The sequence below is a fragment of the Silurus meridionalis genome, chromosome 8, assembly GCF_014805685.1.
Source record: "Silurus meridionalis isolate SWU-2019-XX chromosome 8, ASM1480568v1, whole genome shotgun sequence".
In the NCBI taxonomy this organism is placed as follows: Eukaryota; Metazoa; Chordata; class Actinopteri; order Siluriformes; family Siluridae; genus Silurus; species Silurus meridionalis.
In genome coordinates this window covers 19966845-19984367 of record NC_060891.1, presented here as the reverse complement: position 1 = coordinate 19984367, position 17523 = coordinate 19966845, and the positions used below count along the sequence as shown (strand labels likewise).

Sequence of the window (17523 nt, the reverse complement as noted above, 5' to 3'; positions counted from 1 at the left end):
AGTTCACTGAAATGGAATTAATAAAACTTTTGCAATAAGTAGATGATTAATGTTCCCTGAAAAAAAACTTACTTCTTATATTTTTTTGAATTCTTGGAGAAATTTTCCAAAAGGTTAGGCTAAAAAAATAATACATTTTAAGTTAATACATTGAGGTGAAAAGCCCTTAGGTTTTCTGTACATTTTTAATTTTTAAAGAACTAAAATAATACTGAAACACTAACTGCTATCTCAAATTAAATCTGGAAGAACGGTTACTTTAATTCCTTGAAATAAGCAAAAAAAAAAAAACATGTCACTTTACATACTTCCTCCAATTTAACCACAAACTTTAACTGGAAACTATGCAGACAATTTTAACATACATTAACACAATTCTAGGTGGACAGTTACAGTCTCTGTACAATATACTAAGTTTGCTTAAATGTTAATGTTTAATTTGCACTTAGTTTCTTATTACCTATGATTCATATCTTCTACTGCAAGATGTGTTAAGCTCATTTTCACTTGCACTACAACAACATGACGAGCAACCAGGGACTGAAGCTGAAGCGGGAGGTAGGGTTAATTAGTGCCGTATCTCTGGTCGCAGGCACTATGATAGGATCGGGGATCTTCATGTCTCCTCAGTTTGTGATGTCCAATGTTGGAAGCCCTGGAGCGAGCTTGATCATCTGGGCTGTTTGTGGCTTGGTGACTCTATGTGCTGCGTTTACTTATGCAGAGCTTGGCACCATGTTCAGAGAATCTGGAGGTGAATTTATCTATGTCCTGAGAATCTATGGACCATTACCTGCATTTTTTGTGGCATTCACTTTCATAATTGTGGTGAAGCCAGCAGGTATTGTGGCTGTTGCCTTGAGTTTTGCTCAGTATGCAGTTGCTCCGTTTTATCCAGGCTGCATGCCACCTACATTGGTGGTGAAATTTATAGCAGTGGTGTGCATTTTTGTGGTGGCTACTGTCAATATGATGAATGTTCGCTTCGCTATGGCCATTCAGGTTATTTTCCTGGTGGCCAAAGTTGTGGGTCTGATGGTGATTGTTATTGGTGGAATAGTTACCATGGCCCAGAATGGTCTGGGAAACCTTGGAAATCCAGACACTGCCTTTGAAGGCACAACTTTGGAACTCAGTACAATTGTAATGGCTCTATATCAGGGACTCTGGTCTTTCTCAGGATGGGCTAATTTAGCCTTTGTTCTTGAAGAAGTGAAAAAGCCAGAGGTAGGTTCCATGAGATTTTCTATTGATATGATATACAATATCTTGTTATATATTGTGTCATATATATTATGTATGTTATTATACAACTAAATATCTCAAATATGCACCCTATACAGAAAACAGAAATCTATTTAATCTATTATTAGGAATGCTTTTTATGAAATTTGGAAATACAAATAAATAAATACATTTACTGAATTTTCTATATCTATTTGTGAAAGGTGAATCTTCCCCGGGCGTTAATGTTTGCCATTCCATTGGTAACAGTCCTCTACTTGCTGGTCAATATCAGTTATCTGGTCGTCTTGACTCCTAGAGAGATTATGATGTCCAGTGCTGTAGCAGTTACCTGGGGGTAGGTCATCACATGTTTGCACTCACTGAAGACTATGTATGAAACATGTATTCATGTAATACATGTAAACATGTATTCATGTATTTACAAAAAAAAATGACCCACTAAAGATCAACATCTTGTCTCTGAGAACAGTAATAAGGTGCTGGGCAGTTGGGGCTGGGTGATGTCTATTGCAGCAGCATTATCTTCCTTTGGCACACTGAACGGATCATTTTTTGGTGGGGGACGAGTTTGCTTTGCAGCTGCCCGAGAGGGTCACATGGTAAGTTGTCCTGTTATGGAAACACAGATGGCTACAAACAAAGGTAAAGCAGTATTCATTAAATCCAAGGCAGAATAATACAAATTTAAAAGAAACTCATGGTCAAGAAATCAGAACAGGGTCGAGCAGTCTAAACAAAAAATACAGGTTGATAATTGACAATCAAAATTAGAATGCTTATGTCAGGTGTAGAAAAACAAGAACTGAACAGTTTGAAATAAAGTCTCTATAAATAGTGTGTGTCTAATTTAGCACTGATGTGTTCAATCAGTAATGGTGCTAAGAATGCTGCAGAAAGTTTAAAGTATAGCCTGTGGTGGCCATGCTTAAAGGAGGCAATGTTTGATGGGAAGTGAAGTTGCTAGATGGCTGTGTCCTGACATAAGCATTAATAAAGCCTTTAATATTTACAGTTATAATGTTTCAAACTCCAATTAGCTCTTTGATTTGTATTTGTATTAAGAAAACTATAATCATCTGTCCTAAGATGTTATTTCCTAAATTGTATTTCCTTGGAGAATTATTTTATTTTGGTTTATTCTTTTAGCCTAGCATCCTGTCTATGGCCCATGTGAAACACCTCACTCCATCTCCAGCTCTCATCTTTTCCACCATCATTGCCTTCATTGTGCTCATTCCTGGAGACTTTCGGAGCGTAATCAATTACTTCAGGTCTGGATAAAAACTTTGGATACATTCATTATTGTTTTCATTAATGGATACAAAATGTATTATATAGCGTATAATTCATGCAGATCCCAATGCTTAAAAGCGCTTTTAAATACTGTAATTTCCGGACTATTAAGCACACCCAAATATAAGCCGCACCCACTGAAATTGACAAAGATTTTTTTTTTTTTACATAGGAACCTCATCCATATTTATGATGTGGTGCGGCCCGATTCAGTGGGAGCACATCTGATTTAATATAAAGAGTTTCATTGGTTCACCTGAACCCGTTCGGCAATTTCATTGGTCTAATGTTTTGGGGCTCAGTGTTTTGTCTTGAAGTTTGTGAAACCGTGAAAAACCCAGGTAAAATCCATAAATTAGCCACTTCGTTTAAGCCGCGGGGTTCAAAACGTGGGAATAAAGTAGCGTCTTATAGTCCAGAAAATACGGTAATGACAAATATAATAAAAAAATGTATATAATATCATAGAAACTGTATAATATATTAAGAATTGCAATAAATAAAAACATACAACAGTGCTGCGTCTGTGCAAATCAAGTGATTAAAGATCTGTCTATGCATAAAAAGAGTTGAGTAATAATAACTTACAGCAAAATCAAATCAATTAGCTGAAACCGATATCTTTGAAATATCTATAAAACACAATAAATATATTTCAAATATAGGTGATACATGCAACTTTTTGTAACCAGTTCTATTGCATAAAATTTCCTCCTGTAATTCCATTCTATTTGGCCTTCAGCTTTACATCCTGGATCTTTATTGGACTTGCGATATCAGGACTGGTCTATCTAAAAATAAAAAAATCAGATCTTCGTAGTGCATACAAGGTAAGAGAGATTTAGGTATTTAATATACATTATTGCACATTAGATATACATATTTATACTCTCTCTTAAACTGTGGCTCAATAGATTTTTTTATTCTTTTAAATGATGTACACCTAATAATAAAGGTACCCATTGTACCATATATGATCTTCAGCTACTTCTTTCTCTCCTTCTGCATCAGCAGTCCAATTCTTGGAAGTTATTGCCCTAATTAGATTTTTTGCTACTTATCTATTTTTATATCTATTAAATATATCTATTATATATATATATATATATATATATATATATATATATATATATATATATATATATATATATATATATATATTTTTTTTTTTTTTTAATTATACAAAATTTTTGTAAATTTGTGACTACCTGATTTTTGTGCTGTAGTAATATTTTACTTGCATTCAATTTCATATTTACATTCCAGGGAAACAGGACAACGTTAACATTCTTGTGAATCAAGAGTAATTTGTAATTTGGTACCATTGATTTAACATTTTCCTTAAAGTATGTGAAAATATTGTGTATGTGTGTTCCATTTATATATGGTCTCCTCAGGTACCCAGAATTATACCTTTGCTGGTGCTGCTTGCATCCGTGTTCCTGGTTCTAGCACCCATCGTTGACAAGCCTCAGCTTGAGTACCTGTATGTCACACTCTTCATCCTAAGTGGAGCTTTCATTTATTTTCCATTCATTCACTTCAAACTGTGTCCACACCTGCTGGACAAACTCACAGTGTTTCTGCAGCTCTTCCTGGAGGTGGCACCAGCTGACAAAAATCTCTAAACACTTCATCTGATTTAGATGCAGAGCTTTTTAGACTCTTTTTCATCATTTGAATACTAGCACATTTTAAAACAACTTCACCATACAACAAGACAATGACCCAAATCATATGTCCAAGCTCTATAAGCATTTTTAAGAGACTGTTGGCTGGAGTGTTATCTATAATGCAATGGCCTGTCCTGTCCTGTCCAACTTCTCTGGGATGTACTGGATTGCAAGGTCAAATATCAAACTAGTGAAGAACACCTTTGGCAAGTTTTGCAAGAGGAATGGCAAAGTTTTACTGCTGCATTTATTGGAGAAACTAACTGTCTGGATACCAGAAGTGTTTAAAGCTGTTATTCATGCTATGGGAGGATTTTTTAATGTAAAAAGCTTTGCACACATACATCCATACAGTTTTTTCATACATTTGTGCATTTATATAATTGATGGGTCAAAGTAAATCTTTAACTGTCAAACTATGTAGTTTGCAGCATATAAAAAAAGAGAAAGTGCACGCATTCAAGAATCATGAAAGACTATGTTTACAAATTATTAACAGACACTTTACTTCTCTTAATTTTGGACTACACATTTTAAAGCTCTACACTCTATAGATTACCAATTCCATAGTGTACAAAAGTGGTCATTTTTCCTTGTTGCTCACAAATATATTTTGTACAATTTGACAATTTGTGAAAACAAAAAAAGTTTTGCAAATAAAATTATTTTGCCATGAGTAAGTAAGTAGCAGTAGTTTGAAGTCTATTCGAAACTTAACAGGAAGCCAGTGCAGGGATGATAAGATTGGGGTTATATGATCATATTTTCTTGACCTTGTAAGAACTCTTGCTGCCACATTCTGAACTAACTGAAGCTTGTTTATTAATGATGCAGGACATCCACCTAGTAATGCATTACAATAGTCTATTCTGGAGGTCATGAACGCATGGACAAGCTTCTCTGCATCAGATATATTTCTAATATTTCTAAGGTGAAAGAAGGCTGCTTTTGTAACTTGGTATATATGATTTTTAAAAGACAAGTTGCTGTCTAAAATAACTTACAGGTCTTTTACCATTGAACTACTGGTTACAGAACATCTGTCCAAATGCAGGTTGAGATGCTGGAGCTTCTGTATACTGGTTTTTGGGCCTATGATCAAAATAACCGTCTTAGAATTTAGTAGTAGCAAGTTATGGGTCATCCAATCTCATTTCTTTAACACACTCAGTTATGCGAGCTTTTTGTTGAGATATATAGCTGGGTATCATCAGCATAACAATGGAGCTAATTCCATGCTTTCTAATAATATTTCCTAAAGGAAGCATGTATATGCTGAAAAGCAGGGGTCCTAGAACTGAACATTGTGGCACGCCATAATTTATTAGCATTAGCCTGGATAACTCTCCATTTAAGTCTACGAAATGGTAACGATCGAACAGGTAGGATTTAAACCAGTTTAATGCCTGTCCCTGAATGCCGATGTAATTCTGTAAGTGATCTAGGAGGAGATCATGGTCTATAGTGTTCAATGCAGCACTAAGATCTAGTAAAACCAACAGCGAGATGAAGCCTTGGTCTGAAGCTAGAAACAGGTCATTAGTGATTTTAACTAGAGCACTTTCTGTGCTATGATGGGGCCTAAAACCTGACTGAAATTCTTCAAAGATATTATTCTCTTGCAAGTGGGAACATAACTGGGCAGCAACAATCTTTTCCCAAATCTTAGACATAAATGGGAGATTTGAAATTGGTCTGTAATTCGATAGCGTGTTTGGATCCAGATTAGGTTTTTTAATGAGGGGCTTAATAACTGCTAACTTGAGGGATTTAGGGACGTGACCTAACGATAGTGAGGGGTTAATAATATTGAGAAGAGGCTCACCAGTGGTATATAACACTTACATTTGCGGCATTTAGCAGACGCCCTTATCCAGAGCGACGTACAAAAGTGCTTTAAATCTCTAGTAATAAATAAATCTACACTGGTAAGCAAGATTACAAACTTAATATAAATATAACTCGAATTCTACAAACTTGGAAAGTGCTCATTTAGGTATTTCAGGAAGAGGTAGGTCTTCAGTTGTCAGTTGAAGATAATTAGGGACTCTGCTGTACAGACATCTAGGGGAAGTTCATTCCACCACCTCGGTGCCAGAACAGAGAAGAGCACTTCCTTCAATAGATGAGATGGAATGGGATCTAACTGACATGTTTGGTAATAACATTATACAGCTCTTCCTCTCCAATACATGTAAAAACAGTGTGGATGTGGAGTTGTAGGCAAGATAATGTCAGGAGATGTTGTCAGAGGTTGGACCGCCACAATTGTTTTTCTGTTATCTATTTTTTTCAGTGAAGAAATTCATAAAGTCCTCTTCATACTGTATCTTAAATATTAGTTACAGTATTAATCTCTTGTTAATATTTCAGTATGAATTTCAATATGGCACTCACAGTTTAATGAATATGAGCATGGCTAAGACTTCTGCACAGTGATTTACATTTGCGGCATTTAGCAGACGCCCAATGGACAGGATTAGGAACAAGTTTAATGGAGGTTAAGCACATGTAGGACGTTTTTGGGACAAAGTGAGAGAGTCCCCGATTGAGATGGTTTGGACATTTGCAGAGGAGGGACATGTGGTATATCAGTAGTAGAATGCTGAGGATGGAGCCACCGGGAAAGAGCAAAAGAGGAAAGAGGTTCCTGGATGGGGTGAGGGTCATGGATGTGGTTGAAGGGAGACATGCAGGTAGTTGGTTTGAAAAAGGCAGATGTAGAGGACGGAGTAGAATGGAGACAAATGATCTGCTGTGGTAAAACTCTGTTGAGAGGATTTTATTATTACTATTTTACAAAGCAAAAAAAGTTTTAGTTTAAGTGTTTTAGAAAGAAGTAGGAATTCAACTGTCGCTTAAAGATAGCCAGGGACTCCGCTGTTCGGACATCTAGGTAAAGTTCATCCACCACCTCGGTTCCAGAACAGTACGTTGTAGACCGGCACAGTGATGTAGACCAAATGTAGATCAAACGTTTACGCTTAAACTAAAATACTCTGCATTCAGTGCATTCACTGCTCATGTGCAAAATGTATTAAGCTTATTTTTTACTCACACCATGCAAGCAACGAGCAAAAAAGGCTGAAGCTGAAATGGGAGGTAGGGTCAATTATTAGAGTTAGAGTCTGACCTTTTAGATCAATTGTCAGGTGCAAGAGTGGGTGACAATTGCGAGATGTGCAAAGGCATGTTTCTTTGATGAAAACAATAAGTTTTTAGACAAAATACAAATAAGTAATGACAAAACAGAACGAAGAAACCAAGAGACTCGAGAAGACCAGAGGCTTGGGAAAACGCAGGAGAGCAGAAAAGCAAGGAAACTCGGGAAGACAGGAGAAACCAGAAGGCTAGGAAAGACAGGAAGACAGGAGAAGCAAGGGTACTAGGGAAAACAGAAGACATACCCACACATATCCAGATTCAAAAGCAACTATAAGGCCGACAAAACAACAACAAAAATAATGACAAATACGATGAACCAACAAAGACCAAGCAAAAAGCGGCAACAAATAGAAAACACTAACAAGGAGCAGGTGGGAGACATTAAACAGTTAGGGGGTAGGGAATAGGGGCTAGGAAGTAGGGGATAAGGGAGTAGGGGATAAGGACCCAGTGGCGGCATCTGGTGGCTAAAGCAAAAACGAACCCAAAAAATGTCCAGACCCTGACATGAATCTAATAGCTGTTAACATTTTTGTCTCAATTTTCTGATTCTATTATATTTAATATAAAAGAGGCGAAATTAAAACCTTCAACGCCACACACATTTATTCATGATGTTCCTTCTTTACTCAGATATAAAGAAAAATAAACTCTACTGGAAAAATATTTTTAATAATTAAACATTTGTATTACTGATGCAGCAAGTCTCAATTCAATCACCAAAATCCGCCATACCGTAATGTTGTTTTTTTTTTTTTTTTTTTTTTTACTTTACTCAAGTATTTCCATTCGGGGAGAATTTTTTTCATCGGTATACTTGTCTTTTTTTTTTTTTTCTTTTTTTTTTATTACCTTATTTGCACAGTCGCATCAATTATTATCATATAAGGGTCAATTAACTTATCTTAAATTATCTGTTTCAAAAATGATTTACTGTGACTTTCTATTACGTTCAAATGCTTGTTTTCAATGTTTGTATATTTATGTATGCATATATCATTTAATTATTATACAAAATGCAATTGATTATATATTCTAGATTCCACAAATAAACTAAATATCTGTTTTTTATTGATTATTTATTCATTTCAATTAGTTATTAAATCGTATTATTTTCAAAACAGTGTTGTATTATATTTTATATAGGACTTTTAAGAATAGTTGTCAACTTGCCACAAATGTTGATTTACAAATTTACAAATTGCTTTACCTTGCATACTCAAATGCTGCTATTTATAACCCAGCATGAGTGAATTTGTTCAAAGGAGAACTCTCCCATGTCCCATGTAAGCTTTCATATCTCTAATTTAAAGACATAAGAGTGGAGGAAGGTGCACACAGGTGGACTATGTTCTATGTAGGAGATGCAACCTGAAGGAGATTGGAGACTGTAAGGTGTTGGCAGGGGACAGTGTAGCTAGACAGCATCGAATGGTGGTCTGTAGGATGGTTTTGGATGTGAAGAAGAAGAGGAGGAGAGTGAGGACTGAAAGAAGAATAAGATGGTGGAAACTGAAGAGACAAGACTGTAGTGTGAATTTCAGGGAAGAGGTCAGACAGGGGTGAGGTGGTGGTGAAGAGGTGCGGGATGATTGGGAAACTACTGCAGGAGTGATGAGGGAGACAGCTAGAACGGTACTTGGTGTGACATCTGGAAATAGAAAGCAAGACAAAGAGACATGATGGTGGAATGACTAAGTGCAGGAGAGCATAATGAGAAAGAGGTTGGCAAAACAGAAGTGGGATCAACAGAGTGATGAGAAAAGTAGGCAGGAGTACAAGGAGATGCGGCAGCAGGTGTAAGCAAAGGAAAAGGCATATGAGGAGCTGTATGTGAAGTTGGACACGAGAAATGGGTTTGTACCGATTGGCCAGGCAGAGGGACCGAGCTAGAGCAAGTTAGAGCAATAAAGGATGAATATGGAAATGTGTTGACTAGAGAGAGAGTGTGTTGCGAAAGATAAAGTGAGTATTTTGAGCAGCTGATAACATTTACATTTGCGGCATTTGGCAGACGCCCTTATCCAGAGCGACTTACAACTGAGCAGGGGAGGGTTTTAGGGCTTTTGCTCAAGGGCCCAGCAGTGGCAGCTTGGTGGTGGTGGGATTTGAACCTGTGATCTTCTGCTCCAAAGCCCAATGCCTTAAACCACTGAGCTACCACCTCCCCTGATAATGAGGAAAATGAGAGAGAGAGAGAGAGAGAGGTTGGATGATGTGGAGCAGGAAGTGGATGGGATAAGTAAGGAGGAAGTGAAAACAGCGATTAGGAGGATGAAGAGTGAAAAGGCGGTAGGACCCGATGGCATACATCTCAGAAGCATGGAGATGTTAAGGAGCGATGGCAGTGGAGTTTTTAAAATATTGTTTAAGAGGAGTTTGGAAGGTGAGAGCATGCCTGATGAATGTGTTGGTACCGGTTTTTAAGAATAAGGGAGATGTGCAAACCTTCAGGGGAATAAAGTTGATCAGTCACACCATGAAGTTATGGGAAAGAGTAGTGGAAGTCAGGCTGAGAAAAGAGGTGACCATGTGGAAAAGCACTGGGGTCACCACAGAAGATACCCTTCTATCACAAATCACTCCTGCCACTCTTCTCCACCCACTCCACCCTGCCTGCATGCTTTACTTCACTTCTCTAACACACTCTTCATTGCTTTGCACTGTTGACCCCAGGTACCTGAACTCCTCCAACTTCTTCACCTCTTCTCCCTGCAACCGCACCACTCCACTGCCCTCCCTCTCATTTTACACATCATTAACAACAAAGGACCTACAGAACAATTAAGCATCTAGAATCTTGTATCAGACATGTATGGGACAACATTCCTCTCCCAAAATTTCAGCAACTGGTCTTCTCAGTTCTCAGACAGAAGACTTGATGCTACATAGTGGTAATCGTGACCATGGCCCAACTTTTTTGACATCTGTTGCAGCCATCAAATTCAAATGTATACATTTTCCCCCTAAAAACATATTTTCAATTTAATGTGTATTTTGTTTTATTGTGAATAGAATGTGGATTTAAGAGATCTGTTTTTTATTTTTATTTTACACAGTATCCCAACAGTTTTGGAATTGGGGTTAAAATAAAATAAAAATATTACCTACACGTTTACCTATAAAAATTTTTTCTAGAAGCCACTTTCAATGTAATTAATGTCTTAATAATTTTTAGAACTTAGGCATAGTCTTTTTTTTTTTTTTTTAATCTAGGCAGAAAAACATAAATAAGTAGTCAGAAATTTTGCTAATTAGCATTGGGGTACAATGACAAGCATAGAGATTTTGGGAAAATTGAAACAGTTTAATTCTGCTGCTCTAGCATTGCTAAATAGTAACACATGCCATTGTACGAAGAAATATATATTTACAATTTTAAAATAAAAGCATTTCCTGTGTTTATATTCATTTATATATGTTAGTTATCATGGGTCTTTTTTTGGACAAGCGGCATTCCAAGAGTGTAGTGCTGATACTTAAAAAAAAAGCACAGTTTTTTTACACTAGTTTAGTTTAGCACTAGTTTGTTAAATATTACTCGTGGTCCTCAGTCAGTCTGTGCCTTGCATGATCATCACAAAGTTCTATCCTGCTGTGTATTTAAGATGATGGAGCAAAGATAAGCAAAATATTGAGACAGTATCTGAGCTATCAGTTACTTAGTATTAGGCTCTTTTATGGACTTGCAATATCAGGACTGGTCTATGTAAAAAAAAAAAGGATCTTCCACATGCATATAAGGTGAGAGATTTACATATTTAAGTCTCCCTTAAACTGTGGCTTACTAGAATTATTGATTTCTTTATAATGAAGTGCAAATAATACTAAAGATATCTATAGTGTAATTTTTCTACAAAACATTACAAAATTATCATCAACCATATTCAATACCCTGTTATGCCTGCCCTGGAGAAAATGACAACAGAGTCTCTTCCTGTACTGTCAATGTCACAGTAGCCACCCCCCAAAAAAGATTTTGTTTACAGTGGCATGAACTTTTGTATTGACTTGAGTATTGTTTCTGCCCTGTCTTTATCATCTGTATTTTCCCTATTGTGTCCAGGTGTTCTTAATCCATTGTTTGATTAGTTTGTCTATTTATTACCTTCCTTTTTCTTTGTCTCATGACAAAATTCCTAATTTATGTTTTTTTAAACAGATTATGTATATTGAGGGGGAGTTTACCTCCATTTTGTCCCCAATTTGTCTTGTGAAAATTCCTATTCACTCACTATCTCTTTTTTTTTAATCACAGGACACATTTCAACCTTTCTTTCCTTTAACTGTGCAGTTATAAAACTGTAATTTTAGACAATCCTACCTCTCTATCAGCATCATCAGTGTGGTCATATTACCATTTCCTGGAAAATTTCCAACAAATTTAAGACATCTAATATGTTTTGTTATTGTCCTAATTATATTTTATTAACGGCTTGTCCATCTTTCTATTAATTATCAATTTTCTAAATTATATTTCATTTTCATAAAATTATTAAATACCCAGATTTTTATGTTGGAATTACTTTGTTTTTGTTTTTTTCTCCCAGTAGTAATGGATTATGTAAAGATTTTACGTGCATTCAAGACTTTAACATTTTCATTGCAGTATGTAAAAATAATGTGTATGTGTGTTAAGAATATTTTTTTCATATGGTCTCCTCAGGTACCCATAATTATCCCTATCCTGGTGCTGCTTGCATGCGTGTTCCTGGTTCTTGCACCCATAGTTGACAAACCTCAGCTTGAGTACCTGTATGTCACACTCTTCATCCTAAGTGGAGCTTTGATTTATTTCCCATTCATTCACTTCAAACTGTGTCCAGACCTGCTGGACAAACTCCCATTGTTCCTGCAGCTCTTCCTGGAGGTGGCGCCAGCTGATAAAAATGAATAAACACTACATCTGACTCAAAGGCAAAGCTTCTTATAAGAACCTTCTTACATTTATAAAACAATGTCTCTCATAACATACTTATATAAATGTTATAAACTTACATTTAAACCAACAAAATAAAAAGAAATGTAATTCTTTTTATTTATTTATTTTTTTTTTATTTATCAGTTTGGTTTTTATTTTTAAATTAATAATCTTCCAGACTGCAGTTTGAGAATGTCATGAAGCATTTTAATTTCTACCCTAATTAGAGTATGTACCCCAGCAAATAAAATAGTAATTGCTAGTAAAAGATAATGATTGTTCTCCTGATTCCATTAATATGTTTGTAAATGTTAATGTTAACTTCTTTTTACATTCATAAATGAAGTTTACTAAAAGCTAAAACATGGAGCATAATAACATACGGCATTAAAACTGCATTTTATATTTTTACAATTTTGAAATGAAAGCATTTTCTTTTAAAACAGTATGAAATCATAATATATTGAAAGTGTGTGTTTATATTCATTTATATATGTGAGTAATCATAGGTCTTTTGTTTGGACAAGCAGCATTCCAAGAGTGTAGTGGTGATACTTACAACAACAGCACAGGGACATTACACTGTTTGTATCACTGTTTGTTTGTGGGGTTTTTTTTTTATTAACAAACAAAAAATATTTTACCACTAGTTTGTTAAATATTAATACACTCAAAAAAAAATAGACTTTGGATTAACTTAAAAAAATCATGGAAAGTATTTCCACATGATTACATTTTTATTTTAAACACAAAGCCATCATTTTCAGCCAACTTGTAATACTTAAGTTGGTTCAACTTAATTTTTTAGTCTCCATTATACTTATTTGCAAAGTTTCCTTCCAACTTTATTTGCTTTAGCTGGGTTAACACAATTTATTGGTGTTGATTCAACTTTTATTTTCATGTTTAGTTATACTTAATTTATTTGTGATGATCTAACTCAATTGTATTAAGTAATTAAAACTAGAGTTAAACAAGTTGGCCAAACAAAATTAGGTAATGCTGAAAGAGAGCCATTGAATCACATGGAAATACTTTCCATGATTGATTTAAGTACATTCTAAGTAAAGTATTACATTTGAATTTACATTAAAAGCTTTACGCACAAAGTCTACTTGGTGTTAAGTGTAGAAATATGAACACAAATCCACTGGTCATCAAGTTTAATTAACAAAGGGCACATAAGTGCACACCATTCTTTGCACAAAGTTGTTGGTTTTGTAACATTTTTACATTACAAATTTCTTGAAAACATGAAACATAGTACATAAAAAAAAAGAAATAAAAAAACACCTTTTTATTTTTATTACTATATGGATGAACTATAGTACTTGGTATTTTTAAACTTAAAATTGTTTTAAAGCAAACCACTATAAAATGATAAAATCTGAAAAAAGAAATAATGCATGTAAAAAAAAGTTACCTGGTACATTTAACTTTTCAAATGTTTTATAGCACCCCACCTCAAATAATTAGACCTGTCCCATGAAATGTCAGTGAACTTAAACCTTTAACAAAGGAATGATTTAATAATATTCACTTTACTTGAAGTGGACAATCTTCAACGCAACAGAATTGTTTTAAGAGCCTGTATTTTTGCAGAAAGCCTGTTCCCATTCAGCTCCAAGATTATTTTTTGCAAAGCTTCAAACGTATATTTATGTTCTGGAGGGTAGCATAGATTTAAAGAATATACTAAGGCAAGCAATATGGCCAATGCAAAAGGTACATTCCCCAGTTCACAGAGTACAGTCACCCCCTCTAGAATGACACCCACATCCTCTGGGGGATCAGTATGCTCATCACCTTCATGTCGAACAACATAGATGCCAAATACGGTCTCTTTCATGGCTGTGTCTCTGCTTACATCATCTGCCTATAAAAAAAAAAAAAATCAGTTCTTTTAAACCCCGATGTTAATTACATCCCACCTCATCCCTTAATTAAATCCCTTTTCATAACATGTTATAAACATATTAATGTACAACAGCTAACAGTTAAATTTTCACAAAATATAACCAGATCTTTGAAATGCCTCTCTTATACATATTTAAAACTGATGTGAAACACAAGGAACACCCTTGAATTATCACAGAGACTATTCCTTACTGAAGCTAAAGGTATAACAACATACCATGTATTCCTTCACCAGCTTCTCCGGATCTTCATTTAAGTACACACAAAGTCCCTTTAGGATGCATTCACGTCCAATATCAATGCTATTGTTCTGCAAATTAGAAAATAATTGTAAACTGTAAATAAGTGCAAAATGAAATTATATAACTAGTTATAATATAACATGAAGAAATATGGCCTATCAAGGAAATAATTTCTGGAAAAAGAACCATGCCGCTTGTTTCTTCCCCATAAAAATTAAATTAAGATTTCACAATATGTTTAGACATACATGTTTTGTAAAAAGTTTTTTGAAAAGTTTTTTGGAATCCCTTTTTAAATATTCTCATTCATTATTTCTTCTTAAATGTTTTGGACAACAATTAAATGAACCCAAATATGTTTAATAGATTTAGTGAGTCCACAAGACCTAAGATTCAATATCTTTTACACTAGTATATGAAACATAAAGATCCGCTTGTGCTAGATGTTAAGACTTAATAGCACAAGCTGGCTTGTACAAGTATGACTTGACTTGAGACACAGACAGCATGTGTAGTTTATCTCTAAATCAAGAGATCAAGTAAGAATGTCATCAAATCATCTCCCTAATCAAAGCAAAAAAGACATTTCTGTGAGCATGTGTCTTATTTTTAAAACTCAATACCTGGGTCATAGGTGTCATGATGCTCTTGAGTCTCCTTCCTATAAATCCACCCTTCTTACTATATGCCTTGATTAGATTTGCAGAGTGAACATCCAGCTGGGAGAAAAACTTAGACTGCAAATGGACTGTAGTAATCCTTTTGAATTCTGCACACACCTATGAATAAAAATGTTAATACATAACCCATTAAGTGATTGCACAATTACAACTGCTGAAGTGTGACCATCAGCAAATCATCCGTTCATGGGTCTTTTCATTGTATTCTAAATCCTCTAACAAAAAGTAGTATGTTGTTTCACTTACCTCACGCACACTGAAGAGTGCTGGCCATCTTGTTTTGAAATCTGCTATCATGGGTGCATCTCGAACCACTTCTTGCCTTCTGTGAGCAAACGACCTCTCCATTAACATTGCCACCTTATTTTCATTGTTTCTTTTTTCCACTTCTGAAAGAAGAGCTACTCTTAGAAGTTCTTGAGTCTCCTTTGTTTCACCAGATGGATAAGCAGGGCAGTAATTGACTTCTGCTTTTTTGGGCTTTTTTACACCATAAGCAGGACTGCATCTATCATTCGGTTTGTTTACAAGAGCATTTACTGATACTTCTGGGCATCCAAGACGTCTCAGCTTTGTTCGGTAGTTACCAAGTTTATACTTCAGGCTTGTCTTCCAGCCGTCATATCCAGTGGCTGAACCAGGCTCTTTCAAACAAGGATGGGATGACACAAGAGCTGCAGCTACATCCTTAAACTCTGCATCAGAGAGGTAGACTTTGTACTGAATAATTGTTTCAATTAAGCCATCAAGAATGGCAGACTTAAGTTTAGTATCAGGACTCAATAAAGTTCCATTTTCTTTAAATGCAGCATTGGCCCTTTCCAGCTGTACTTCAGCATCATAAGAGAACCTGGGCACCTTGAAGACCAACGGCCATGCAGAGAATCTTGAGGAGATCGACTCGGAGAAGACAATATGTCTGTATCAAATGAGGTACAAGATGAAAGGGACACAGAGTCATCTAAAGAGTGAGCGGAGGCAACAGTAGAATAGGGCTGGGGGGCAGAGTCACCAGGCAGGGCAGGATGGTGTGAGGCTACTGTATTAAAGATGACTTTGATAGTGCTTTTGTCCTTAACATCAGACATTGAGGTCAGGTTGGTAAACTCATTATTAAAATCTGCATCCATGAACTGGAGTCTGATGTCCCCTTCTACTCCACATTGCCTCTTTATATGCTGTATGAGTTCACTGACAGATTCTGGTAACCCGTCTTTAAGGATCAATCTCTGCGAATCATTTTCGCCCAGAATAATTCTGAGAATCACTGTGGCAGGAACAGCCATTTCACAACTGTAAATGTGTAAAGAGTACATGTTAAGAGTACATAAAGCACTGGGAGTTCAATAACATTTAACATTTAAAATTTAACCTGAAGACTGCTACACTTTATATGATTATGTATCTTTTTAATGTCACCATTCTGACTGGACCAACAAAATAGTCTGCCAAAGGGTATGCATCTGCCAGTTCATCATGCTCAATGAAAACAGTTTCTCTTGCTGGAGATGGACTTAGCTCAAAGGCTCTGAAGTGCTCCCTGTACCACCCCGACAGAATTCTTACCATGAAACACAGTCTTTCTTTTACAATACAAATCTGAAGAATCTCTCCAAAATCAGGAAGTCCACTTGTAGACCCATAAACCACAATCATGCCGTTTTTGAAGCTTACACCTTGGCTTGATACACATTTAGTAAGGTGAACGTTAGTTGTACCAGGAAATTTCTGTTCAATAGTCTGAGCCATTTCTTGTTTCAAAACATCCACAGGAACTAGTGAGACACTTGTGATCTCAAGACCAGGTTTTTTATAGCTGGATGAACACAGGTGATAGGACATCATTAGCTGATGCTTACTGGCAAGTGAAAGAGGCACATTTTTATAGCAGTTGGTGTGTCGAATAACCTGCTTAAAAAAACTGTGCTTTGCCTCAAAACGCATTGTCCAATGTCCCACAAGGGGACCAAACATCTTAATCAGTTGAGGATAGTGCTCCAAAAAATGATGCTTTGGTAGCAGTGTCACATCGGGAAATAGTTCTTGATATTTATGTCTGTGCTCTGAAATTTTGCACTCAAGATAGGCAATTGACTCATCTGTGTGTGCTGGAGCAACCACAAGCTCCACAATGTCTTTTAAATCTAACAATACCTGCCATGCTATTTCACCATCAGGCACCAAATGCCCAATTATAAATGGGAGCAGTCTAAGAAGGGCCCAGTTTTCATTGGCGTTCCCACCTATTGTTTTTCTTGTTGAAAATGTGCGTGGGATTACATGGGGCTTGTTTGTCTTGTCTCCCCACTTGTAAGGGAAATGCATGATAAATCTGTTAAGGATTTCAAGATCAAAATATTCCTTATATATCAGCAATGTCAAAC

At 35.8% G+C, this 17523-nt stretch overlaps 2 protein-coding genes across 2 annotated transcripts; one reads left to right on the top strand and one right to left on the bottom strand.

Annotated features, from left to right (window-relative positions):
* Nucleotides 1-117: 117 nt before the first annotated feature.
* LOC124390346 (b(0,+)-type amino acid transporter 1-like) lies at nucleotides 118-4913 on the top strand. Its single transcript, XM_046856238.1, has 6 exons — nucleotides 118-1227; nucleotides 1449-1582; nucleotides 1718-1847; nucleotides 2395-2519; nucleotides 3284-3371; nucleotides 3939-4913. Exons 1-6 carry the CDS (start codon nucleotides 523-525, stop codon nucleotides 4167-4169), a joined length of 1413 nt encoding a protein of 470 aa, XP_046712194.1. The 5' UTR covers nucleotides 118-522; the 3' UTR covers nucleotides 4170-4913.
* Nucleotides 4914-13053: 8140 nt separating this feature from the next.
* LOC124389561 lies at nucleotides 13054-16425 on the bottom strand. Its single transcript, XM_046854942.1, has 5 exons — nucleotides 16226-16425; nucleotides 15386-16058; nucleotides 15083-15238; nucleotides 14435-14527; nucleotides 13054-14176 (listed from the first exon to the last, which is right to left on the bottom strand). The coding sequence occupies exons 1-5, from the start codon at nucleotides 16423-16425 to the stop codon at nucleotides 13862-13864; spliced, it is 1437 nt and encodes a 478-aa protein (XP_046710898.1). The 3' UTR covers nucleotides 13054-13861.
* Between the last annotated feature and the right edge of the window lie 1098 nt (nucleotides 16426-17523).